Below are 26,649 nucleotides of genomic sequence, written 5' to 3' on the forward strand. Positions count from 1 at the left end.
TGAATACAACCTGAAAAACTCATTGTAGATTTCCAACGTGAATACAAACTGAAAAACCCCTTTGAGAAGTCCCAACTTGAACCATCTACCAAGCGCAGTGGGAAACATGGGAGAGCAGTGATTGTATGTTGTTGTGCACAGCGGTGCAACAATAGATATATAGTTATAGTTATTCTCTAGCTGAACACATGACCGTGCTTCTACACCTGCATTGCTTGCTGTTTGGGGTTTTAGGCTGGGTTTCTGTACAGCACTTTGAGACTTGAGGTGCAACGTTCATTGTTGTTGTTACATCAGCTGATGTACGAAGGGCTATATAAATTAATTTGATTTGATTTGATGACCACACAACAGGTCATAACCTGGGATCAGAGCAGCACCAGCATCACTCTATCTGCAGCTCTGCACCCTGATGCCATCGAATGACTATCAATGGAGCCAAATGCCTGAGACATCTCCCTCCAATCTGAGTACCGGCCTGGCCACGGCCACGCTATATTACCCAACCCCATGAGGGCCCAGGATATTTGTACCAGTCAGGAAGACCAATGACAAAATACTTTTGTCCCAAGACACTGTAGAGATTCTAGCAGGAGAGTGAAAGGAAACAGCCTGCAGGGCCAGGAAGACAGCGAGGTAGATAGAATTTATTACGCCCATTGGCCTCACTCACAAGAAAAAAAACATTCAATTTAGGTAGAATAGGTTTATTCTTTCAAAACAATCTCATCCCAAGCCACTAAGGGCAGTGTGCCAAGTGTACAGCAGGCTCTGCTTTGAGACATGACACCCCCCCCCCCAACTCATCTTTCCCCACTACCATGACAGAGGATACAGCATGGGTTGTTCATTAAAAAAAACGGTTTATTCAAAAACAAATATAAATACACGGTTTAAATTCTTTATCAACCACATTAAGCATTTTGAAAACAAGCACACAATATTTTTCCAAAGTAAACAAACAAAAAGCAAACAGACAGAATCAGTAGGAAGGCAAAGGCTGGTGGGGGATGGATGTTTATCACATTATGCTTGATGGTTTCCATCAAGGATGAAAAGGCCTTTGGGTTTTTCACACTTAACAGTTTCCCATGTGTATCAAGAATGGTCCGCCACCTAAAGAACATCCAGCCAACATGGCACAACTGTGGGAAGCATTGGAGTCAGCATGGTCCAGCATCCCTGTGGAAAGCTTGACACCTTGAAGAGTCCATGCCCTGACGAATTGAGGCTGTTCTGAGGGCAAAAGGGAGTGAAACTCAAAGCACCAGATCTCAGCACTCAGAACCAATTGTCTTTCTACACTACTGGATTTGTCCCATGGGGCTGTTCCAGAGTGAAGGTCAGTGGGTTCTAGCAGAAAAGAAGCCAAGAGATGTGCAGATTGTCTATTAACAACAATGAACGTTGCACCTCAAGTCTGAAATAAATAAATGTAGCCTTTTAACCATCCACACAGACTTAGCTTTCAATACATCTTCAAATTCTAACCATGCCTTATGACAAAGCAAGGATAAGGGTTTCATATTTGATAGCTAGCTCTGACTGCCACTGCTTTAAGATTAGCCACAGCCTTGTATTGAGGGGGAAACAAGGTTATTTCTCTCTCGTTGCTGATGCAGAGATTTTATAGGTCAGACTATATGATGACGTCAGGGAGATCGCAGCCCAGGGAGGGCACATACTGTGCTGATCAATTTCTCAACTGCAGCAGCTGCACTCCTCTCCCATATCCACGCCCAGAGATTGGATCCAACTACTACAATCTCTTCAGTAGTTGTTCAGAGTAAGAAAATGTCACTGGTTCTGTAAATAGGTAAATATGTCCATACGGATACTATAGAGAGAAAAATGATCTCACTTGGCTAAAGATTATATCCAATTTTCTAAGAATCGTGAAAAGTGCCAGCCATCAGCTGAACTGTCCGAGGGAAACCTAAAATGATTATTTCCAGCCTGAATGGACATCATTGCCTCAAAATGAGTCCCTGTGTGTTCCACATAATTCATATTATGGCTAGTCAATATTCATGGTCACATGAATTCTGTCTTTGACAAGGATAATTATGCTGGCTAACATACTGTAGGGACAGGCCATTTTCACCATCAGAACAGTCCTGTATCTGGGTGGCTGTAGTTCAAATTGATAAAGCAAGATGCATTTCATTTTAAACATATGTTTTAATACTAACATCATTAAAGTTAAAGTGAATCACCCGATACCTAATTTTGACAAAATAAAGCTAACTTTAAATATTGTACCAGAAAAAAGTAATTTGAAAATAAACTTTGGGCATCAGTATAAAACAGTCTGCCATGAATGTGCCATAAAACATCAAAAAGAAAATGCATCAAAGCACACAAAACCAATTTCATTATGTTCTGTGTTCACAGATCAGAATAGATCATAAACAGGTCTTGTTGTTCTGTTTGTTAATTGTGTTGAAAATACATTTCTGTGATGAGTCTGTGTTGGCTGTTTGAGGCGGGAGGTGATACATTCAAAACCTAGGTATCAACAAACAGCATTTAGCACAATGACAATGACAAATAATTAGAAATGAGCCATCCTGACTCTCACAGACAAACAATATATTTTTCAATTTCAAGAATTCTGCAATTCAAAAACTCCTATTATAATGCTGAAATGGCTCCTAGAGTTTGTGAGGAGCTCTGGGAAGAAACAGAACTGTGAGAGTGAGACATGTGTACGTGCATAAGCCTGTATGTATTCTGACACCCACACAAAACACAGTTGGCGGAGAGAATTGTGTCTGATTCAGAGTGAGCTAATTCACTCAGTCACTCTCTGTCCCCTGTCACAGTCAGCTCATCTAGGGGCCAACTCAACATCTGGATGTGTCTCTCTCCTCCTTCACAGCTGCTTTCAAGTCTCTCTCCACAGCCTGAGAATATCCGTTCAGGCCGCTCCCTCATCCAACGTGCACTGATGATATATGCACTGTCATTGAATTAAACATTTGTCATTTGGCTAACAGAGTATTTGGTGCATGCCATGGGAAGTGAAGCACACAATTTCAATGAGTGCAATATGCTATCCGGATTTCCTATTAACCAATGAATCGCGCCCTTGGCTTGCTTACCCCCTATTGTTAATTCCCCCAAACAATTAATTTACTTCCATGTTTCAATGTGGAAACGGAAAGCGCGAGTAATCCTCTGGGAGAGGTTTATTTATGGAAAGAGGGGAGACATAATCTTCTAATCCCCTGTAATGTAGTAATATTCTCTCTTAACTTATCAAAACCAACTTTCCCAGTGGAATTCACCCATCCCTCTGGAAGAACGACAGAAAGGAACCTGCCAAATAGGAATAATCTGCATTGCTTTAGTTCCATTCTATTCTGAATGCTGTCACATCAATGCAGTCAGGATGTTTTCCTGACTGCGGAATTTGCACTTTTTTGACTATTCTGTTGGTCCTGAATTGAAATATCCATCTACGCAGTACACCTAACTAACTCGCCCAATGTCTGTGAATAGGAAGAGGATCTATTGGATGTCTAACGGTGGAACTGAAGCAGGAGGTGACGTGATTGGCTGAAGGAACTCGGAGGTGAAGACAGCCTCTGCGTACTCCTCACAGACGTCCTGGAACTCTGCTGCTACGTCAGCCAGGGCCTCGGACATAAGCTCCTCTGACAGACTGGGAGCAGAAGCAAAATTAGAGAAAGAAAAATGTCAAGAGTCCCTGAACCAAACAAAAAGATAAAGTTGTATATAAAGCTTGTGTGCTTACCAAAAAAAGTATTGCAAGGGTGCACATGCAAAAAATACAAGGTTGTTCTTGCTTAGTCTTTCAAATCAGACAGAGGGAGGGAGCACACATCAGGGACCTCACCACACACTGACTGGTATGGGCAGCTTATTACCAACATCTCACAGATAGACAGGTTACTCTGATGAGTGAGAATAGCAGGCTAATTGACATGGCATTTCCCCCCATATTTCCCTTGATACTGGAGTAATTGGACTGGTCCCTCTGAAACAACCTGCCTCCCCCAACAAATAAAGAATAGTTCAGATGCATAGCTCAAGAGGACAGCATATGATTGTCATCTCTCTCTCCTGTCATTGCTCTCATCTCTCTCTCTAAAAGTAACGAGGCAACAATAAGACTTTTCCCTCGGCTGGCAGGGTTGATTTTCTTCGCTCACTTTTTTTGCAGCAATTCACACTCCCTCACACGTATATGGTGAGAGGATAGAGGGGCATCTCCAAATGCCAGACCTGAGTATCTCTCCTTTGGTAACGTTAACAAAAATTGCCAGATTATTCAATTATATCTGCTTCTCTTTGAAATGTCTGAATATGATGAATTTCTAATCTATCACACTCTAATGCATTCAGTATACTCATTGAGACAAGTGGGATTCTCTGCATTGCACCAACTTAAGAATTCTTTTAAATATGCAAATGTGTGGGTGGGCTAGAATAACAACTGTGAACACCAGAGAACAGATCCTGTAGCGCAGTATGCTAAACCATGCAGACACACGCACCCCACAACTAGTCAAACACTGGGCCTAATGTTTGAATAAGGAAAGAGCACAATGTTTGTGGAAGAGTTGTGTAGCCAGGTGAATAATCCATCCTCCTACACACAGTGTCATTCATAACTGGCTGGCAAATAAGACAAATCTGTCGAGATGGCTTAGGGGACAACAAACCCACGCAGCAAAATGAACATTTGAGAAGGTGAAACAGTGAAAAGTACTATAGTTGTGCCTGTACTGCTAGGCTGCATCCCAAATGAAACGAGTAAAACTGTACCCATAGGTCCCTGGTCAGAAATAGTGCCATTTCACCTGTCTGCAATGGCCCAGGGGTTAAAGCTGCCCACAGCCTCGTGGGCTACCAGGCGGAGGTAGGCCTCGTGGTCCTGTCTGTATTGCTGGATATTCCTCTGCATGCTGGCTGGCACAGAGAGTCGCGTCCCGTCTCCCCACCTCTCCCCTGGGGCTGGGAAGGTGCTGCTGCCGCCAGGTTGACCTGGGGAGACCTCCTCCCTGATGCTGCCCTCAAACAGGACACTGTGGCTGTAGAGAGATGGAGAGACAGACAGGGTGTTCAGACTGGAGAGAGAGAGAGAGACAGAGTATGCTCGGGTTGTGGAAAGACAGAAACAGACAGACAGGATGCTCAGGCTGAATACCAGACTGATGGAGCTTCACACCATCACACCATGTCCATTCAGTCTGATTCAATTGGGTACATCTGTCAATGGAAGTGGAAAAGCAGCAGCCTGGAATAGAACTGCTATTCATTGAGGTAGGGGCCGGAGCCAATTGCCATATTGAGAGGTGCCCGAGTCAATTGGAGGAGGAAGGAGGCCCTTGGTAACCGAATAACCTCTTCGTAGAGCCATGTCCACACTGTGGTCCCGAAGAGGCACACACACAGAGAGGAGGTTGAGAGGGGTGTGATGCTACGTCCTAGAGTCTGTGTGCTCCACTCACATCCCTCACCCCCACACTTCCCTGAGGGGCTCAGGTGGGCAATGTCCAGGCCAGGGTTGTAATATTTTTTTCTGTGAGCAAATCAGTCTAGCTCTGGCAACAGCACTCTGGCTGATACTATATTTAGAGACAGATGCAGCAGTTCCACGAGCAAAATGTCTCTCTAATTTTCTCCCCACACACCAAGCCAGGTCCAGTCCAGTCCCTGGCCCTGTTTGCTCCTGCTGTCTACACAACATGAGGCCAGGCTGTGGGCACACAGACACACAGGGAGAAGTGCCAGGGTGGGTAATTCACTGTTGGCCCTACCAATTTGCTTCATCCCTGGACTACACACAGGGCCCATTTATGCTCTTGGGTCATTTAAGGGCCACTGTGGCGATCATTTCCCTTTTCCTTGCTGCAAGGTTTCCTTTATGTCCACAAAAAATAGAATAACACATTTAGATTCAAATCAGTGTGAAGGCTCCCAAGCATTATGTGCAACTAAGAGTGTGGGAATGAGGTCACCAGCCTGGCAGCACAGCCAGGAAACACAAATTCAAGTGGCAGCACAATTTCACAAAAGAGAAGATTAATTCTGCATATGTATCGAGTGATTTTCACCTTGGTGGGTAAGACCATGTGAATGTTAACATTTCCAGTAAAATATACAAGCTGCACTACTCTTTCTCCTGGCTCTACAAGGATGCTTAAAAAGTTAGGAGACAATGAGGACACACTCACTGACATGTTGATCGTCAGTGGTGAATATTTTGCAGCCTGTTCACTGTTGTGAATGGGCAGCAGTTGCTGACAGAGAGAGAGGAAAGGGTAGCTGCAGTCTGATCATAGCCTGACAAACCCAGCCCTCTCACATCCTACAGAAATATACTGTATTGTACTGTACTACAGAAAAGCCTAGTGGGAAAAAACACAAACAACTCAAACTGATGAGCAGCCTGAGCCATAAATTCCCACAGCGAAGTGTGTGAAATTGTCTTCAAATATCTTACGTTGTCTCATTCTTCTCCAACAACTCCAGAAGTCTATCGCCAAGGAAACAGAGAAAGTGGCAAAACACCAGCTCCATATGTGATATATCAAACAGGAAGCAGACTGAGCTGGGTTTGATTCTGAGACAGCAAGAACGTACGAGAGAGAGTGAAATAACGAGAAAGAGAGAGAGACCCAAATCTGTTTTCAGAGATAGTGGGGGGGTGATTCAGGGGAAGATGCTGGCTACAGCTCTACTGCTAGAGAAATGGTGCTTAGGTTCTGAGAGCAGAGGAAGAATTCAATGCATTAAGAAAACAGGTGGATAGAGAAAACAGTGCAGGGAAAAGGAGGTGAATCATTACAATGTGGTAGCAACTTTTATTTTCTTTCTGCCTACAATAATCACAGATGGTTCTACCCATCAGGGCCAATTGCAGAGACAAGGACAAGAGTTTCTCGGGAGCTAGAGGTTAGATGGGCGGGTAACAGCCATCACCGCACCAAATCTACTGAGATGCTCCTCTCCGGGAACAAGTTTAGAAGAGTTGTTCTGAGAGAACAGTACAAGAGAGTGATAGTTGAGAGAAAGGGGAACACACCAGGGACAAGAGAGCTACCGTCCAGTAGGTTTTCACTCCAATGCTAATCTAGCTCCTCTGATTCTAATAATTAGCTGGTTGATCAGCTGAATCAAGTTAGTTACAACTGGGGTTGGAGGGAAAACATACAGGAGGGTAGCTCTCCAGGAACAGGATTGGAGAGCCCTGGACAAAATACTGGAGTCTTTAGATAGTATGGAGCAACAGCAGACCAGTCTTTAATCTGACCATAGATTTGTTTGTCTTGGTGGTGGTGGTGGTGGTGGTGGAGCTGTGGTCAGTCAGCGAGGGACACGTAGGGCAGCTCTCAGACTCTCTCCACTAGGTCTTCTCACCATGGAGACCTCTTTCCCTCCACTCCAATGATGCATGACCCCCCCACTCCCACTCCGCTGCTCTCACCAGACGCATACTGAGGAGTAGATTCTCTACCCACCCATCTCCATCATAAATCACCCATCATAACCACCCATCATCTCCATCATAATCATCATCACCATTCATAATCACACATCATAAATCATCCATCATCTCCAGCATAAATCACCCATCATCTCCATCATAACCACCCATAATCATCTCCATCATCATCATCACCCATCATAATCACACATCATAAATCACCCATCATCTCCAGCATAAATCACCCATCATCCCCAGTATAATCACCCATCATCTCCAGTATAATTACCCATCATCTCCAGCATAATCACCCATCTCCATCATAACCACCCATAATCATCTCCATCATCATCACCCATCATATCCAGCATAAATCACCCATCATCTCCAGCATAAATCGCCCATCATCTCCAGCATAAATCGCCCATCATCTCCAGCATAAATCGCCCATCATCTCCAGCATAAATCGCCCATCATCTCCAGCATAAATCGCCCATCATCTCCAGCATAAATCACCCATCATCTCCAGCATAAATCACCCATCATCTCCAGCATAAATCACCCATCATCTCCAGCACAATCACCCATCATCTCCAACATAAATCACTCACCCCAATTCAACCCAGGTCACAGAGAGAGATAAGGATCTACAGCATCTTATGAAGTACAGATACAAGTCGGAAGTTCACATACAGCTTAGCCAAAGTCAGTTTTCACAATTCCTGACATTTAATCCTAGTAGAAATTCCTTGTCTTAGGTCAAATAAAACAAGAATGTGAAATGTCAGAATAATAGTAGAGAATTATTTATTTCAGCTTTTATTTCTTTCATCACATTCCCAGTGGGTCAGAAGTTGACATACACTCGATTAGTATTTGGTAGCATTGCCTTTAAATTGTTTAACTTGGGTCAAACATTTCAGGTAGCCATCCATAAGCTTCCCACAATAAGTTGGGTGAATTTTGGCCCATTCCTCCTGACAGAGCTGGTAAGTCAGGTTTGTAGGCCTCCTTGCTCGCACACGCTTTTTCAGTTCTGCCCATACATTTTCTATGGGACTGAGGTCAGGGCTTTGTGATGGCCACTCCAATACCTTGACTTTGTTGTCCTTAAGCCATTTTGCCACAACTTTGGAAGTATGCTTGGGGTCATTGTCCATTTGGATGACCCATTTGCGACCAAGCTTTTAACTTCCTGATAGATGTCTTGAGATGTTGCTTCAATATATCCACATCATTTTCCTTCCTCATGATACCATCTATTTTGTGAAGTGCACCAGTCCCTCCTGCAGCAAAGCACCCTCACAACATGATGCTGCCGCCCGCGTGCTTCATGGTTGTAATGGTGTTCTTCGGCCTGCAAGCCTCACCCTTTTCCTCCAAATATAACAATGGTCATTATGGCCAAACAGTTCTATTTTCGTTTCATCAGACCAGAGGACATTTCTCCAAATAGTACAATCTTTGTCCCCATGTGCAGTTGCAAACCGTAGTCTGGCTTTTTTATGGCGGTTATGGAGCAGTGGCTTTTTAAATTTTTTTTACCTTTATTTAACCAGGCAACTCAGTTAAGAACACATTCTTATTTTCAATGACGGCCTGGGAACAGTGGGTTAACTGCCTGTTCAGGGGCAGAACGACAGATTTGTACCTTGTCAGCTCGGGGGTTTGAACTCACAACCTTCCGGTTACTTGCCCAATGCTCTAACCACTAGGCTACGCTGCCGGCTTCTTCCTTGCTGAGCAGTCTTTCAGGTTATGTCGATAAAGGACTCATTTTTACTGTGGATATAGATACTTTTGTACCGTTTTCCTCCAGCATCTTCACAAGGTCCTTTGCTATTTTTCTGGGATTGATTTGCAATTTTCTCACCAAAGTACGTTCATCTCTAGGAGACAGAATGTGTCTCCTTCCTGAGTGGTATGACGGCTGTGTGGTGTTTATACTTGCGTACTTTTGTTTGTACAGATGAACGTGGTTCAGGCATTTGGAAATTGTTTCCAAGTATGAACCAGACTTGTGGAGGGCCACAATTTTTTCTGAGGTCTTGGCTGATTTCTTTAGATTTTCCTATGATGTCAAGCAAAGAGGCACTGAGTTTGAAGGTAGGCCTTGAAATACATTCACAGGTACACCTTCAATTGACTCAAATTATGTCAATTAGCCTATCAGAAGCTTCTAAAGCCATGACATTGTTTTCTGGAATTTTCCAATCTGTTTAAAGGCACAATCAACTGTATGTAAACTTCTAACCCAGTGGAATTGTGATACAGTGAATTATAAGTGAAATAATCTGTAAACAATTGTTGGAAAAAAGTACTTGTGTCATGCACAAAGTAGATGTCCAAACCGACTTGCCAAAACTATAGTTTGTTAACAAGAAATTTGTGGAGTGGTTGAAAAACAAGTTTTAATGACTCCAACATAAGTGTATGTAAACTCCTGACTCAACTGTACTCTAGTCTAATATCTGTTGAAATATTAGAATTACAAGCAATGCATTTGGACTGAGTACTGAGTGTTTCTCAGGATGAAGCATCTCCATTAAAGCTCTAGACTGTAGCAGCTAATTCAATCTTTATGATGAACTATTAGTCTAGACTCAATAGCTAAGTGGTTCATTGGAGTGAAAGGGGGCTACATATTTGTAAATTAGCCATAGCTAAATATATTTTTTCCTCATCATCAATTATAACCACATTTTCTAAGGAGAGCTTTGGGCAAATGATACTTCAACAGAAGTGTACATTTGTCGGTAAGCAGACTTTATAAGAGGATGTTATAGCACATATATACATACACATGATGATTGGAAATGGTGGAAAGATATGAATTCAACATCTGCCACACAAAGACTGAATATTGGGGAGTGTAGGCTTGTTGTCTTAGGGGATCTCAATACAGCACCACAGGCTTTGTACCTACCCCAAATGAAATGACAAATAACAAAACACCTGAAGAAAAGGGAATGTGGAGCAAAGAGTTCCTATGAATTCCATAACAAATCAGATGACAGTTGTTTGAACATTGTGTTCTATAACAACATTGTGTTCTATAACAACATTGTGTTCTATAACAACATTGTGTTCTGTAACAACATTGTGTTCTGTAACAACATTGTGTTCTGTAACAACATTGTGTTCTGTAACAACATTGTGTTCTGTAACAACATTGTGTTCTGTAACAACATTGTGTTCTGAAACAACATTGTGTTCTATAACAACATTGTGTTCTATAACAACATTATGTTCTATAACAACATTGTGTTCTATAACAACATTGTGTTCTATTCTCAACATCCAGGAGAAAAAATAACCAAAAACAGCCTTTGAGCTCCTCAATGACAAACAATAGAATCAAATAATTTAAGAGTGATAGGCATACTGAATGATGTGTGCACTGCTTTCTAAGCTATGAGATATGATTATGCATCCAATCCCTGTTGTGTGTGTGATTGTGTTGTCTGCAGTGGAGGGGCCTGCTGACTCCCTGTACTGAGCAGTGTTTGGTTGTAATCACAGGCAGGCACACACACTCACATATTGAGCTCCCAACACTAAATCGGCAGCTGTGCCCACTCACCGCTTCCCAAACACACAGCAGTAATCACCAGTTTCATACATTCTACACTACAACAACTGTCCACACACACACACACACTAGCTACCACTATCCATTCCTTATAGAATGACTAGCCCCCTCTAGTGACAGTCTGACATACTAAAGGGGTTTGCTCCCCAGCGACTTAAACTTAGTATAAATCGTCCTGTGATGGACAGCCCTATAAAAAGTGTTTCATTAACATAATGATACCAATAACTCTCTCTCTCCCTTTAGATGTATCCTCAGTTGACCTATTTTCCACTAACACTCCATTATGCAGAAACCTGAAAAAGTTTGTACTTCATCACAACAAGTATGCATGAGTAGTAAATTGGGCATAGCTTAATTGAGCAATTTAGCTGTGTCCACAACCTACCTAGAGCTCTCTTCACTGTATTGTACAACGGCCCAGAGCTCCACTCCACCTCTGTCTGATGTGGTCCCAAGGGGATCTATTTGATTTAATTAACCTTTTTTTAAATCAAGGAAGTCCAATTGAGGTCAGAAGACCTCTTTTACAGGGGAGACCTGGCCAAATTAATGAACGACGTAGAGAAGAATAAGGACAGCCACAGAAAAAGAACCAGAACTTAGATTAGGCATTACATCAACCAGTTTCATAACCATCATCTGGTCCATTATTTATTTTCACTAAATCAAGTCTACTGATTGTCTTTTGCCTGGCATCAAAGTGAGCATTATCATATGGTGGATAGGCTATATTTCAATCTCCACAATTTCAGTGGAGCAACTTCCCGGAGTTGGGAATGTAATAAGAATAATCAAATGAGAACAATACAAGACTAGACATGGGAATCATCATTTTGAAGCTAGGAGCTACATGGCATAATAGATTTAGCCTGTGCTCCTGCTCATTTCTTCTGATCTGAGGAGGGAGGGCTGGTTGAACAGTCAGAAAGCAATCTGAGAAATGTCATTCCCATATGAGCCATCCAACAAGCAATAGTGTGCTGTAATTACCAGAAGGGCTTCACTTAATGAATAATAATCACCTCCGGTCTGAATAACACTTCTGATAAATCAAGAACAGATGTGATCTTGACAGGACTATGAGGGCTGGCAGAAGAACCTCCAGAGAAATATACATTTTAGCGCTGGCAGTGCAGTACTAGAGATATGCACTCAGCAACAATCTCTGCCTTCAGCAAGATGTGGCTGCACACTTGAGGATAAACATGTAGAAATATAATTATGTCTCTTCGATATGTGAAGATGTCCCAAGACAAACACTATCTCGCCAAGAGAAGAATCAGTGAGCCAGACACACTACACGGAACAGAAACCTCTCTAGAGTAATGCTATACGAAACCAGGACACAAAATGTTATCCTTAGAATGGACCTTTGGAGCAGGGTTTCCCAAACTCGGCCCTGGGATTTTGCCCTAGCACTACACAGCTGATTCGATTGAGAAATAATTCATCAAAGTTGGCATATTTATTACATTTTGGCCTTACCCAGGCCTCCTTTAAGACTCCAATTTGTGTCATATGAAGCTTTACCACTTGCTCTGTAGATTTGTGCTCTGTAGATTTGTGCTCTGTAGTACTTTTTTAAATTTCAGTAATAAACTATGTTTACAATAATGTATGAGTACTGACAAATATAAACATGAATATCGAAAAAATGTATCTTTCAATATATTGTTGAACACTCTACGGGAATCTCAAAGCTCTAGAGTGGGATCTCTGCTAGTTTTGAAGTTACGGCCCATTCTATACAGCGAAATTGGCACAGTAGACAGGATGTGCAATGATCTCTGCACATCCTGCAAATCACCAGCAGAAAAATAAGCAACATTCATACATTCATGTGAAAAAAAGTGTATTGAAATGAAAATACTACTCATATTACAGAGCAGTAAAGCTTCATAAGACGAAACATTATGGATTCATCGTAACATTCACTTACGCTGCAGCTGCCATGAATGAGTAGCCAAGTGTATCAATATCCCTGAATTTTTATTATTAGCAGTTCGCCGGGTCTATTTTAATATCAAGGAATATTACATTTTCTCTGGTCATAGGAACAACATTAATTTATGCATGAGTCAGATGCGGTGCGACTCGAGTTTCACCATAACAACATGCCCAAACCGGACGTGCCCAAGAGCCATCGTGCACAAATTGATTTTGTCCCACCCACACAAAAAGGCGATCACGACACACAGGTTGAAATATAAAAACAAACTCTGAACCAATTATATTAATTTGGGGACAGGTCAAAAAGCATGAAACATTTATGGCAATTTAGCTAGTTAGCTTGCAGTTGCTAGCTAATTTGTCCTATTTATTATTTTACCTGAAATGCACAAGGTCCTCTACTCCGACAATTAATCCACACAAAACGGTCAACCGAATAATTTCTAGTCATTTCTCCTCCTTCCAGGCCTTTTCTTCTTTGGACTTTATATGGTGATTGGCATCTAACTTTCATAATAAGGTGTATTACCACAACCAATCATCTTTCAATCACCCACGTGGGTATAACCAATGAGAAGATGGCACGTGGGTATCTGCTTCAATAAACCAAAGAGGAGATGGGAGAGGCAGGACTTGCACCGCGTTCAGCATCCCAAATAGAACGGACTTCTATTTTAGTGCTTGGCAACGCAGACACTTGTTGGCACGCGCGAGTAGTGTGGGTGCAATGATTGAATAACATGTATGTATGCGAGCGGTGTGGTCAGCATGTAAGGTGGAAGACGGTGTCCCCTCTCTCTGGTCACTCTCCCTCCCTCCACTGAGAAATCTTAGACTTTCACTTCAATACGTTCAAGACAACTTGAAACTCTGGAAAAAACGAGATCTGACTGGGAAAAATATATTTGAACGGTCATCCAACTCGGAATTCCAAGTCGGAAACTAAGGCTTCTTTCTAGAGCTCAGACTTTCCGACCCAAAGATCACTAATGTCAGGATTTGACCTTGTAACCAATATGCTTTGATAATGTATAAGGCCTACTGCACAAACTTCATTCCTACAGAACAGTTTTCATTAGGTTAATGTTAAAAAATGTAAGTCATGACCACTGCATTACGGAGTCTTAAAGGAGGGTAAGGCCAAAATGTCATAAATATGCCAACTTCCATTAATTATTTCCCAATTACACTTTTAGATACAAATGTCAAATATACATTATGTCAACAATCTTTCCTCCAAAGGACAATCCTATGGATTACATTTAGTGAAAATGTCCAAAATCATTTTCGTTCCCCCCCCCCCGATTTTCTATGGAATCACTCAGAATTCAGAACACAGGCCTACAGGGAAACATACTGGGAAGAAAGGACGTGAAAAACACTCCCTGTATGTTGACACATAAAGATCAATCCTTTTCAGTCCTGAGTGTTTGGTTGACAAATTTTCTCTACGTATTCAAGGATAATAGAAAGAGTGGAGGGAAGAACTCCAGAATATGCTCTGTCATTCTGTCGGTTTGTGGGGGATGAGACAATATCCATGTGCCATTTAGAATCAATGCCTATTGCTTTACAAATTAGACAGAATACGCTGAAAACTTACCCGGCATTCTCAGACACACAACACACAATCATTGTGTTGTGCTTTCACACGAGTGCACTCGTCGATACAAACAAATACCTGGCTTCATTTTCAATCAGACACTTCCACATTATCTCCATCATACAGCTATTGGGGGAAAAGCAAGGGAAGTACAAGGGAGAGAATTTTCATGACGCACTCTGCTAGTCTTTTTATAGGAATCCTGTCAGAGAGCAGTGTGTCAGAGGCAATGCGGAAGACACGGGCCACTTTCCTTTTTTTAAACACACAAACTAAATTACCTGCCACTCAGGCAGAGGTGAGAAGTCCCATTGGACTGTGTAATTCACTGGGCCGTGAGAGAGAAGAAGACACAGAGGCAGACTGCCCTGGATGAGTCTAATACTATCTTCATAGAGGCAGGATGATACAGGTAGCTGTTATCTAAAACACAAGGTTCGAAGTAAAGCTAATCTGGCCAATCACTACCTCCAATACAGGATCAAGAAAGCCAAGCTCAGCGAGTTCTGCAGGCATTGTTTTACCCATAAACCATATCAATTACTAGACAAAGTCATAACCTGCGCTATGCATGGAGTTTGGGTTTTACTACATCTTCCTCCTAACTCACAAAACAGACAGCAAGAGTTATAGTTTTCTGGTGGTTTGCCCATAACCTAGTTGCCAGTCTCTGTTCAGTTATTACATTCCACTCCTTGTACTCCATGTCATTTGCCAAAGACACAAGGAGTGGGATGTTAGAGACTGGTGCCCAGACTAGTTTTCCCGCTCTTCAGAGACAGCAACAGAAGGTTACAGATGGGTGGATAAAAGCAGACAGACTGAGTGAGAGATGAGTCACAGAAGAGTTGGTCTGAGCCCGTCCAGAAGGTCCAGTTGGGGCAGAATCAGTGAACTACTCGGTCTTTAATCTGCTAATGGTGCTGCTGCTTGAATCTGTTCCACTGCATCATGCTGGCATGTCTGCTCCGCTCCACTCTCAACAACTTACTTCCCCTGTCAGCCGTTGGCTCCCATCTCTCACACTCTCCAATCTTTCTTCTTCCTTCACTTTCCTAGTTCATTTAAGCAACGGAACCTATAGCTAAAGCTCTGGCAGGGGAGGGAGGCAGAGGCACACTCCCTCTTTGTGTTGCCAGAGGGAGAGGGGGTTTGGAAGGAGTTAGGCTTGGTCTCATTGCAGCCAGGAGACATTAGGGGTGGATATGAACAGCCAGAATTGAGGAACAACAAAGCAGTGCCTTCTGGGAAAGGAATAAACAACTCCACCTCCATCAGTTATGTTGTGGATGCCAACTGGAATATAAAGCAATTGACAATTTTTGGGAAGGTGGTTTTGTTGGGCACTTTCTCACTGTCTTAATTTAATGGGATCAATGTTCTGCATCAGTTTTGTCTGGTTATATTGTCCCATGCCATCATTGACACCTTAATGAGTTCCTGTCTGAGCAGGTTAAGTGATGCCATACACCATTCTTCTCTGTAATGAAGTGACATTTAGAGGAGACTCCAGAGGTCCCATCTCCCAGTATAGCATCGCATAAACCTTAACTACAATCTGCAACATCAACAAATGGTCAGGGTACGGCATTCCAATATTCAAACAGTAAATGTAGAATTAAGCAATAAGGAACTTCTTAGGCACGACACAAGTCGGCGTGCCTGGACACAGCCATTAGCCGTGGTATATTGGCCATATAACACAAACCCCAGAGGTGCCTTATTGCTATTATAAACTGGTTACCAATGTAATTAGAGCATTAAAAATAAAATGTTTTGTCAATGTTGTCTTTTTTTTCTACTTTGTCATTGACTTGTTAATTGTTTACTCCATGTGTAACTCTGTTGTTGTCTGTTCACACTGCTATGCTTTATCTTGGCCAGGTCGCAGTTGTAAATGAGAACTTGTTCTCAACTAGCCTACCTGGTTAAATAAAGGTGGGAAAAAAGAAGAAAAAAATGTATTTTTTTTTTTAAATAGGCTGATATACAACAGCTGTCAGCCAATCAGCATTCAGGGCTTGAACCACCCAATTTATAAAAGTAAACCCTCTGTCCACACATCAACCCATTAAACTCAGACAGGGCTTTCTCTAAGATGGTGGCTGCAGTACTGCATGGTGATTACTACAAAACAAACATATTAACATACAGATACTATAATAATACACAATATTCTATTGAATACTGTGCATAGGACTATTCACAGAGAAGAGCACTTTGGCAACACCAGAAATGACCTGGGAAAGGGAGAAAACAGAAGAGCACATGTCAACTCACCCGGTCTCCACAGGGCTCTCCAGAACAATGTCAGCTGTGGTGGTGTGTCTCAGTGCTGGCCTGGTGATCCTAACGGGCTGAGGAGAGACTGGCCTGGAGATTGGAACAGACCTCTGGGGCCCTGAGAAAGAGATTGGGGAGAGGGGGATAAGAGAAAGAGGAGTAGAAAAGGAGTGAGAATGAGGGATAGCCTTGCTAGCATTACTGGCTAAAACAGCAGTAACACAATACCTTCACCTGCAGGGTACCAGAGGAACAACAATTCAAACCCCCATGCAAAAGTGTGTGGTGGCTGTGTGGAGGAGTTACTTGGTCTGTTTACTCACCAGTAGTGTCCCTTCTGTTCCAGTAGTAAGGGTCTGAGTATGTGAGGGTAGCAAAACGCCTCCTCACAGCTTCCTGGTCTTTCTGCTCAGACACATAGACAACAGAAGTACATTATTTTAATTAATTATTCAGCCAAACAATAATACAAAGCCTTTTCAGGAATCCAGACAGGACAGTGAATTCACTGTCTCCACAGCACAGCTTGACCAAGGCTGTCAAACATCACACAAACTGACCAGTGGTGCCCTTTCAAACTCCCTGTGTGGTGGCCTTTCCTTAGGGCTGTGCTCAGGGCTCACCTCCATCTCCTCCATGCGTAGCAGCATGCTCTCCAGGGTGGGGGCTTGGAGCTGGAGCTGGGCCATACCCTCCGTCCGTCTGTCTGTCTCCACCGCCCAGGCGGCCCGCGCTGCATCGGCCAGCAGCTCCTCTAGCAGGGCCTCACTCAGCACCTCAGCGCTCTCCGCAGCCTGGAGAGGGAGGTAGATAATAGCACAGAGCTCAGCACATGGGAAAGGGTTTTATGGAATCACTTCAGGACTGTTTCCCCAAATGGCACCCTATTCCCTATATAGTGCACTACTATTGACCAGAGCCCTACTGGCATTTGGGACTCAAATACTTAGAAAACATAAATAAAATCGGTAATATAGGTCAGTATCATTACGATATGACAGGGTTCCTCACTCTGTCTGCAGCCTGTTCAGACAGTTGATGCCTCAGTGACGATGTGGCCTTTCTGTCCTGGGTCTGAGAGGCAGCAGCTCCCATCTGCTGGGGTACACAGGTGGGGCAAGCTCAGTACCACACCACTACTGACCTTCTCCTACCTAACACCAACCTCTCCTACTCTAACTCAGTCTTGTCACTCAGCACATACACAAGGCTGCAGCAGTACACCCTAGGCCTGTAAATTCCCTATTCATTTCACTGTGGTGGCACAAATCTGGTGGTAAAGAGCTGTATGGATTTTTCAATTACAAATGAGATGTATTGATTTTCCCACTCCTCTGAGGGCAGTGGATTCCATGGGGGGGGGGGGGGGGGGCTCCCTGGTCCAGGCTTTTCTTATGTAACAACAATGTGGGTATTGAGTGGCAGAAAAATTACACACTCAGTTATTTATTCCCTGCCTGCTGAAAAGCAAGAAGAAAACTAAAAGGATTGTCTAAAGTCTATTTTTGGAGAGGAGAGTTGAAATGTTTGTTTTACCAGGGCTTGGTTCAACAGAGGCTGAAGTCTCCCTCGGGCCTCCTGCTCAGCTCTCTCAGCCCACTGGGTTGGAGAGCCCACCTCAGACCTGACACACACACACACACACACGCACACACACGCACAAGCCTGGTGTGACAATATATAGGCTTTGAATCCTGTCTTTTTACTCAGTTATTCTCCTCTGGCTTGGTAATATTGTGTTTGTCCATTGATTTCCAGACTCATACTTGTCACAAACCTGGAGGGCTTCAGTTTTAATAGTTTCACACTGAGGAACAAGTACCTTGACACAACTACAAAATATTTTGACTTTTAGCTTGACAGGGTAGACTAACAGTATATTTGTTCCCAGGCTATGACAGGGAGTGTGTACAGGACGTAGTACTACACTAGTGTACCGGAGTCTCTGGATGCGTTCTGCTTCAACCCTACTCAGCTGATTTAGGTCCCTCAGTCTCTGCATGGTCATCCTGTCCAGCCAGGCCTGCCTGTACATTCACATAAAACACACAGTACAACACAGACAGAACCAGTCCTAATGTTAGCTACTGAAAGCAGGCTGCAGGCGTTGGATTAATTATAGACCTCAATTGCACTAATTAAGATTTGATTAGTGCAGAGGGTTGCTGTGCACTTGAATTTAGTGCAGGAAGACAGGTACTGCTATCCATCACGGTGCTTAAAAAAAAAAAAAAAATGCCCCCAATCGAAGAAGCAAGCATGTAGATTGAATTTATTGGAGAAATTAACTTTGAATTGGAATAGTATTGCTTGCAGCTTTCAGAAAGTGGGGTCTGAGATCAGGGTTTTAAATGACTTAATTACTCAAAATGAGCAGATCCATTAATTTAACTGTTCCCTGGGCAGTTTCCTTTGGTTCATTCATTTTGCTATATTATACATCAACTAAAACCTCAAACAAGTGAGGCTAATAAGGCACAAGGTTGTTTGCCATGTCCAATGGTTTATGTTTTCTGTGTTAAAGGAAAAGCATTACGCAAATACAATTTATTACTGTCATTATCACTGACCTGATGGCTTCGTTGTGGGCTTGTCTCTGTCTATCAGAGGTCAGACCCTGGTCCTGCTCTGCTGTCACCACACCAACTAGTTGCTGCTCTGAGGGTCCTGAGGAGGGCTTCAGGGGGGAGAAGAGACATCGAGGCTCTGGCCTCTTCTGAGGGGAGCTGGTCACATAACACAAGTGGAAGTGGATTAGAAAAAAATGACAATTAAAAGAGACTAAGTGAAGGAGAGAAAATACACAGTGAGAGTAAGTTACAAAAGAGCTCACCGCTGTTGTTGTTGTTTAGGAGAGTGAGGTGACGTGGGTATCCAGGGCACAGAGGCCTCCTTCTGTGGCTGCTGACACACTCTCAGCCTGGAAGCCACTGTGGGCTGCTGGAAACCTGCATCCCTCACATGGGCTCCCTGCTTTTGGACAAAGATCATGTTTAAGAGACACAATTGTAGTGAAAATAGTTCAGGCTAGACCGTTATATAATGAACATTTTAAAATAAATTTAATTGCCGCAAAAATGTTCGTATTAAACTCACTGACCTTTGTCCTGTCGGGGTGCAGTGGTCCTCCTTGACTGTTGGGGACCTGCCCCCCTCCTTCCCTGAATTCTCTGAGATGGACCAAACTCTCCAGGCCAGCGCTGAGCATCTGGCTGCGATGCAGGTGTGGAGGAGGCTCTGTGGCTCCGGGGGGCTTCTGATGCTGAGGGACCGCTCTCCTATCTGCTAACATCACAACATTGGCTCATAATCAGTTTTGATTGAAATGTTGTTTTGAAACACTTCAGTGAGGCTATGTGCTCAATAGATAAGTGTTACAGTGCTTGACATGACTAATCAAACACTAGTAAAGCCTGTATGGCCCGTAGGAATAACATCTGCCTTCTCCTTTGACAGACTACCCAATTACCTGGCCAACAAGCACACAAACAGACACCTGCCTGCTGCTTGTTTGGCAGTGTGGAGAAGGTAGGGTACTTGCTCATTGACAGTGGGACCTGTTATTAGTTGCCAAGGAGACCTGTGCATACGACGCAGTTCAAACCCTCTCGTGATGTGTGGTGGCTGCACTCACTCTCCCACAGAGAGACTGTATACAGTAGGACCTAGCTACCCACACAATGAACTGCCTGCAGGAGACCCATGGCCAGAGAACCGGACCCAGCCCCTCTTTCCCCTCTTTGTGTCACTCAGCCAGCCCCTCATTAATCTCCACCCTGGTGCCCTGATTCGGGCTTGGTGGGAGGCCCAAACACACGCAGCACTTAAGCCTTCAGGTGATTCCTGGGCCATGGGAGCCGTAAAGATCTGCTCCCTCGTTCACAATGAGATAACAGGGTAAACAAAGACATGAGACGTTCAAATAAAAAATGCAGTTTCAGGAAATGTCCCGCCCACGCAATAAATGTCCTATTTTTGAATCAGATATTTTATCAACTGCTATGTCAGTGTGTGGGTGGTTTCAACCGAAGGAGTGGGATGCTGATTTGTCTGACGCATTTGCTGTGTTAGTTGTTCCCAGTTTTATGATGTATGAAATTACTTTACATGACTTATTGATGTTATGAAGATATGGAATAATAAGCAAGTAATTTAAAAAAGACAAGCTAATTAGGCTATCTTTATTAAAATGCTAATAAAATAGCTTCAGCAGCACAGCTGACTGAGATAACGAGTGTCTCTGAATGCTGAGTCACTCAGCCAGAATTAGAATGAGAACACCTGCTCGTTGCTCACCAGGGAAGGACTTCTTGGGACCTGCTGCTCTACGAGGTCCTCTGAGACCCCTGGTGGCAGGGCCCCTGGGTGGACGGGGAGGAGATGTGCTGCGATGTGGAGACCTGCGGTGGCGTGCAGGGGATGAGCTGCGTACTCGGGCCTGCCTCCTCTGTGCGTGACTCTCCTGTTTGCTTAGAGCAGTATCCAGGGTCTGAGAAACACACAGAGAGAAAGGAAAATCAAATATATTCTGTTAACATTCAAATTCAAGAAGCCAAATCAAGTCTAAAATGAAATGTAGTGTATAATACATCAGCTCTACCTATGGTTGTGTAGCTCTCCAGCACATTTATTTCCAATGTCTTTAGATTGATTAGCTTCGTTGTTTAAAATAGAGCATTGCTTGTATAACTTAATATTGATTTACAAAGTTTGATTGCTTATCAAAAATTAGCAATAGATTTGGGACATTTTCTGGTGTCCATCTTCTGTGTCATAAGGTGAGTGTGACCTGTAGGTGATGGATTTAATCTATGGATGCATCACAAATGGCTTTCTATTTACTATATAGTGCATTACATAGGACCAGAGAACTTTGACCCCTGCCCCTGGTCAAAAGTACTGCATTATAAATGAGAATAAGTAGCCATTTGGGACTCAGCCTATGACTGACCTCTAGTTTCAGCAGGATGTCTAGGGCAGTCTCTGGGACGGCTGATCCCTGGCCCACCTCCACCTTGGCCGAGCACAGAGACAGCTGGCGGATCAGCTGGCCCAGCTCTTTATAATAGGAGGGCATCCTGCCCTCAGACGTGTCAGACAGCTGATTAGTGAACACCTGCATGGCCCTGACTGCCCCTCTGTGGGCAGCAGCCAACCTGTCCATTGCTCTGGACTGAGAAAACGAAGACAGAGGGAGATGGGTGTTAGTCTTTGTCATTGTCCTCATCATGAACCTCATCACAGCTTGGGTTATTAAGTGAGACTTACTTTGTTTGTGTGCTGAATCTTCTGGGAGCGTAATTTGTCTAAATCCTCTTGGATCTCTTTCACCTGTTGTTGTAGCACATAGATGATGCGTGCAGAGCGGGCTGCCTGTTCCTGTCTGCGGACCACCACCCTGCGCTGCTCATCAGGCTCCAAGGGCTCTACAACCATTCGCCCTGCAATGCACAGCACAATACACATGGGCCTCTAAATTGCATGCAGTGTCCCATACAATAAATACCATTCAAATAAGTTCATAACAGCATATTAAATAGATTGGCATATTAGCACCTGTATGGCAACAAGTTGCCACTCCAGGTGTGTTACCCATAGAAATAGAATCACTAGAACCTCTGACCATGGCCATTTGACTGGTAAACTCATGGGTGACTTTATTTATGTGGAGTTACCTCTGTTAGCCAGCTGATCTATTCTCTGGATGAAGTTGGCCAGCTCTCTCTGCAGCCTGCGGACCTCCTGGCTGAGGGCTGTGTGGGGCTCCTTGCTGGCTGTTTGCCTTGGGCCTGGGTCCTTGGTTGGGGGGGACCGGCCATGATCAGGCCCAGGGGGTATGGAGACGTACTTCTGGGGGGTGTAAACAAGCACCTTGGCTCCAGACTGAATCACATCTTCTTTGGGGCCGGCGGTCTTGGACCTCCCCTTAGGAACAACCCCCTTCTGCTTGAAATTGAAAAATTATAAAGGCTGATCATCAATGAATCGTTCTTGGAGAAGAATAAGATGGATATAAACAGTACAAGTGAAAGGGGAGTATACTGATGAGCTCTTATTTACCTGCTCCACATTGTTCTTGATGGGAGTGGTCTCCTCTGGCTGTGGTCTGATGGGGGAGCTGTTCAATGACTCCTGTCGTCTCTTCCTCAGATCTCTCTTGGCCAGCCTGACTGCAGCCAGCAGACGCTCCTCAGACAGAGCAGAGAAACACAGAGAGCTGCAGGTGCTATCCAGGTCATCACGCTTCTCTACCCAGGGCATCAGCTTCTCAATCACAATGGGTGCAGGTGGGCCAACTTGGGTAGCACGGTTATAGGCGTTGGCAGGCATGGCTGCATTGAAAAGTAACTGAAAGAGAACAATAGTGGCACTGGCATCATTCCTGTTGTTGCAATGACATAATGACCAACTTAGCTAGCTAAGTTGATGTTACATCCGGCTGTCCAATTTATGATCTGGCCACTTCAACTGGCATTCATAATGTTATATTTCAATATCCATCATGATGGCATGCTAGTATCATAAGATAGAGAGAGAGAGAGCAGAGAGTACAGTGGTACTTTATTAATCCCAACTTGGGAAATTGTTTTATCACTTCAGCATCATATCAATAAATTGACAAAGACAGGACCCGTATCAGTGACAAACACATGATAAAACACATTATAAACTGAGGGGGTTCAAGCCCTGAATGTTGATTGGCTGACAGCCATGGTATATCAGACCGCAAACCACGGGTATGACAAAACATGTATTTCTACTGCTCTAACTACGTTGATAACCGGGGGGGGGGGGGGGGGGGGGGGGGGGGGGGGGGGGGGGGTGATAAATGGCCAATATAGCACGGCTAAGGGTTGTACCTATATATACCACACCTCCTCTAGCCTTATTCCTTAAATAAGACAATGCACGTTAATAGCCATAAAAGACAGGTAAGAAATGATGCTGTTTCTCAGGAGAATAGACAACAACTAAACATTAAAAAGGCATAACAAATTAGTCATTTAAATTGGCTGTGTGTAAAAATGACATTTTGGGCAGGATGAACCTACTACTACTACTACTAAACTCATCAAAAAAGAAACATCCCTTTTTCAGGACCCTGTCCTTCAAAGATTTGAAAAATCCAAATAACTTCACAGATCTTCATTGTAAACGTTTTAAACACAGTTTCCCATGCTTGTTCAGTGAACCATAAACAATTAATGAACATGTACCTGTGGAACGGTCATTAAGACACTAACAGCTTACAGATGGTAGGCAATTAAGGTCACTAAAACTTAAGACACTAAAGAAGCCTTTCTACTGACTCTGAAAAACATCAAAAGAAAGAAGCCCAGGATCTGCATGAACGTGCTTTAGGCATGCTGCAAGGAGGCATGAGGACTGCAGATGTGGCTAGTGCTCAGACTGTCCGCAATAGGCTGAGAGAGGCTGGACTGAGGGCTTGTAGGCCTGTTGTAAGGCAGGTCCTCACCAGACATCACCTGCAACAACGTTGTCTATGGGCACAAAACCCACCATCGCTGGACCAGACAGGACTGGCAAGAAGTGCTCTTCACTGACGAGTCAAGATTTTGTCCCACTAGGGGTGATGGTCGGATTCACGTTTATCGTTGAAGGTACACCGAGGCCCGTACTCTGGAGTGGGATCGATTTGGAGGTGGTGGGTCCGTCATGGTCTGGGGTGGTGTGTCACAGCATCATCGGGCCGAGCTTGTTGTCATTGCAGGCAATCTCAATGCTGTGCGTTACAGGGAAGACATCCTCCTCCCTCATGTGGTACCCTTCCTGCAGGCTCATCCTGACATGACCCTCCAGCATGACAATGCCACCAGTCATACTGCTCATTCTGTGAGTAATTTCCTGCAAGACAGGAATGTCAGTGTTCTGCCATGGCCAGCGAAGAGCCTGGATCTCAATCCCATTGAGCACATCTGGGACCTGTTGGATCGGAGGGTGAGGGCTAGGGTCATTCCCCCCAGAAATGTCTGGGAATTTGCTGGTGCCTTGGTGGAAGAGGGTTGTAACATCTCACAACAAGAACTGGAAAATCTGGTGCAGTCCATGAGGAGGAGATGCACTGCAGTACTTAATGCAGCTGGTGGCCACACCAGACTGTTACTTTGATTTCAACCCCCACCTTTGTTCAGGGACACATTATTAATTTTCAGTGGAACTTGTTCAGTTTATGTCTCAGTTGTTGAATCTTGTTATGTTGATACAAATATTTACACATGTTAAGTTTGCTGAAAATAAACGCAGTTGACAGTGAGACGACATTTCTTTTTTTGTTGCATTAGAGCGCTGTGGAGTGGGTGTGTAGCATTGTCCATGATCATGTGTGTTTTAGCTTGCAGCCTTTTTATGAACATGTCCTGCATTGACTCGACTGCATCTGATTGTATCACTTGGTTTCTTCATGATTTTGTCCAGTTTGTTTGTAATCCTTTCGCTAATTTTCCCTTCCAGCACATTTTTTTTTATTTCACCTTTGTTTAACCAGGTAGGCTAGTTCTCATTTACAACTGCGACCTGGCCAAGATAAAGCAAAGCAGTGCGACAAAAACAACAACACAGATTTGTACCTTGTCAGCTCGGGGATTCGAATTTATAACCTTTCGGTTACTAGTCCAACACTCTAACCACTAGGCTACCCTGCCGCCCCAGGAAAGGTAACCAGGAAAGGTGACTGGACCGTCCATTGTGGTGCTAAAGTTACCGTGTTTGTGCATACCTGGTCTGATAGTACCTCCTGTTCAGTTTTACGAATCGTGGTTTATTGGTCAGATAGTTCACAATCCATTTGACCATATGTGGGTTTACATGAATGTCCTTTAGCTAACTTTGTCTTACCTGATTCTGAGAAAGTCGAGAGCTACGATTTGTACCTAATGTGACCCAGCTTTTCGATTGTCCTAAGATCATCGGAGACTCCTTCAGAAAGTTTGCAGCCATAGCTGTTCCTAAATCCGCTAGCTAGCTAGCTACCGGTATATCTACATCAGCTGTAACCCTGGCTAGCTGCCTAGATAGCTAGCTAAAGTTAGGCTAACGCTTAGCTTTGATCCATTTTGCCAACCTTAGTCTAACGTTTCAGTACGTATCTAGCCATGCAACATTATGCTTCGATTATTATCATGTAAATAAATTGAAAATATGTGGCTCGGGGACTATTTGTACGGGATCCACTTCGACAGCTAGCTAGCAATCTAATCTCAGTTTTTTTTTAATATTAAAACGCCGCCATGACAACCAATAATAAGCACTGTCTTCTGTAAAAACAGGAAGTGAGTATTTCTAACCTACGGATAGCAGAAATGATCAAACATAACCAAATGTAGGACACTTAAAATACTAATTTGACCGTACAATTTGACTAACATTTGATAAATATTATTCGATTTGAATTGTTCTATCTATTTGTGTCCATAAGATTATGTTTGTTTCGATTAAACAATCATCAAACACATTACACGAATAGGATGAAGTTGTCCAATCACTTTTATATTTCATAGACAAGAGGAAGCGTTGTCATGCGTGTTCTGTACTCCTAGCAAAGATTATGGATATACTGACAAGATACTTGTCTCTATGCCCTAACAATGGGATTCGTTGTCCACAAACCGGCACAGTGTGCTGTTTAGATCCCACCTATCCTTTCTTTGGATTGGTGGATATCTCATTATTTTAATACTTTTTTTGAATATTCGATGAGGGTTGTTGACGTTAATCGTCTGTATTCAATGGAGAGCTGCT

General features: G+C 43.5%; 1 protein-coding gene across 6 annotated transcripts; it reads right to left on the minus strand.

Annotated features, from left to right (window-relative positions):
* Positions 1 to 691: 691 nt before the first annotated feature.
* Positions 692 to 26,166, minus strand: kiaa0753 (KIAA0753 ortholog). Of its 6 annotated transcripts, none has more exons than XM_020508075.2 (17): positions 25,747 to 26,166; positions 22,951 to 23,238; positions 22,566 to 22,833; positions 22,159 to 22,331; positions 21,842 to 22,063; positions 21,187 to 21,379; positions 19,991 to 20,175; positions 19,724 to 19,863; positions 19,461 to 19,616; positions 18,828 to 18,917; positions 18,427 to 18,514; positions 17,902 to 17,988; positions 17,514 to 17,684; positions 17,214 to 17,295; positions 16,888 to 17,008; positions 4,830 to 5,060; positions 692 to 3,667 (listed from the first exon to the last, which is right to left on the minus strand). In XM_020508075.2, exons 1-17 carry the CDS (start codon positions 25,846 to 25,848, stop codon positions 3,514 to 3,516), a joined length of 2,751 nt encoding a protein of 916 aa, XP_020363664.1. In that variant the 5' UTR covers positions 25,849 to 26,166; the 3' UTR covers positions 692 to 3,513. The 6 variants fall into 6 exon arrangements, with proteins under 6 accessions (XP_020363664.1, XP_020363662.1, XP_020363663.1 ...); XM_020508073.2 differs by having other exon boundaries at positions 19,991 to 20,172; positions 22,566 to 22,836; XM_020508074.2 differs by having other exon boundaries at positions 19,724 to 19,860; positions 22,566 to 22,836.
* Positions 26,167 to 26,649: the final 483 nt, after the last annotated feature.

This window comes from Oncorhynchus kisutch, linkage group LG18 (genome assembly GCF_002021735.2).
Source record: "Oncorhynchus kisutch isolate 150728-3 linkage group LG18, Okis_V2, whole genome shotgun sequence".
In the NCBI taxonomy this organism is placed as follows: domain Eukaryota; kingdom Metazoa; phylum Chordata; class Actinopteri; order Salmoniformes; family Salmonidae; genus Oncorhynchus; species Oncorhynchus kisutch.

Bases quoted from the DNA above. Each gene is read 5' to 3' on its own strand.
- kiaa0753 (XM_020508072.2), bottom strand. From the start codon at position 25,848: ATGGCTGCAAACTTTCTGAAGGAGTCTCCGATGATCTTAGGACAATCG. The intron at 19,617-19,723 runs GTGAGCTCTTTT...TTATGTGACCAG, and splicing joins CCTAAACAACAACAACAGCG to CTCCCCTCAGAAGAGGCCAG. The intron at 17,296-17,513 runs GTGAGCCCTGAG...GTGTCTGAGCAG, and splicing joins TACGCATGGAGGAGATGGAG to AAAGACCAGGAAGCTGTGAG.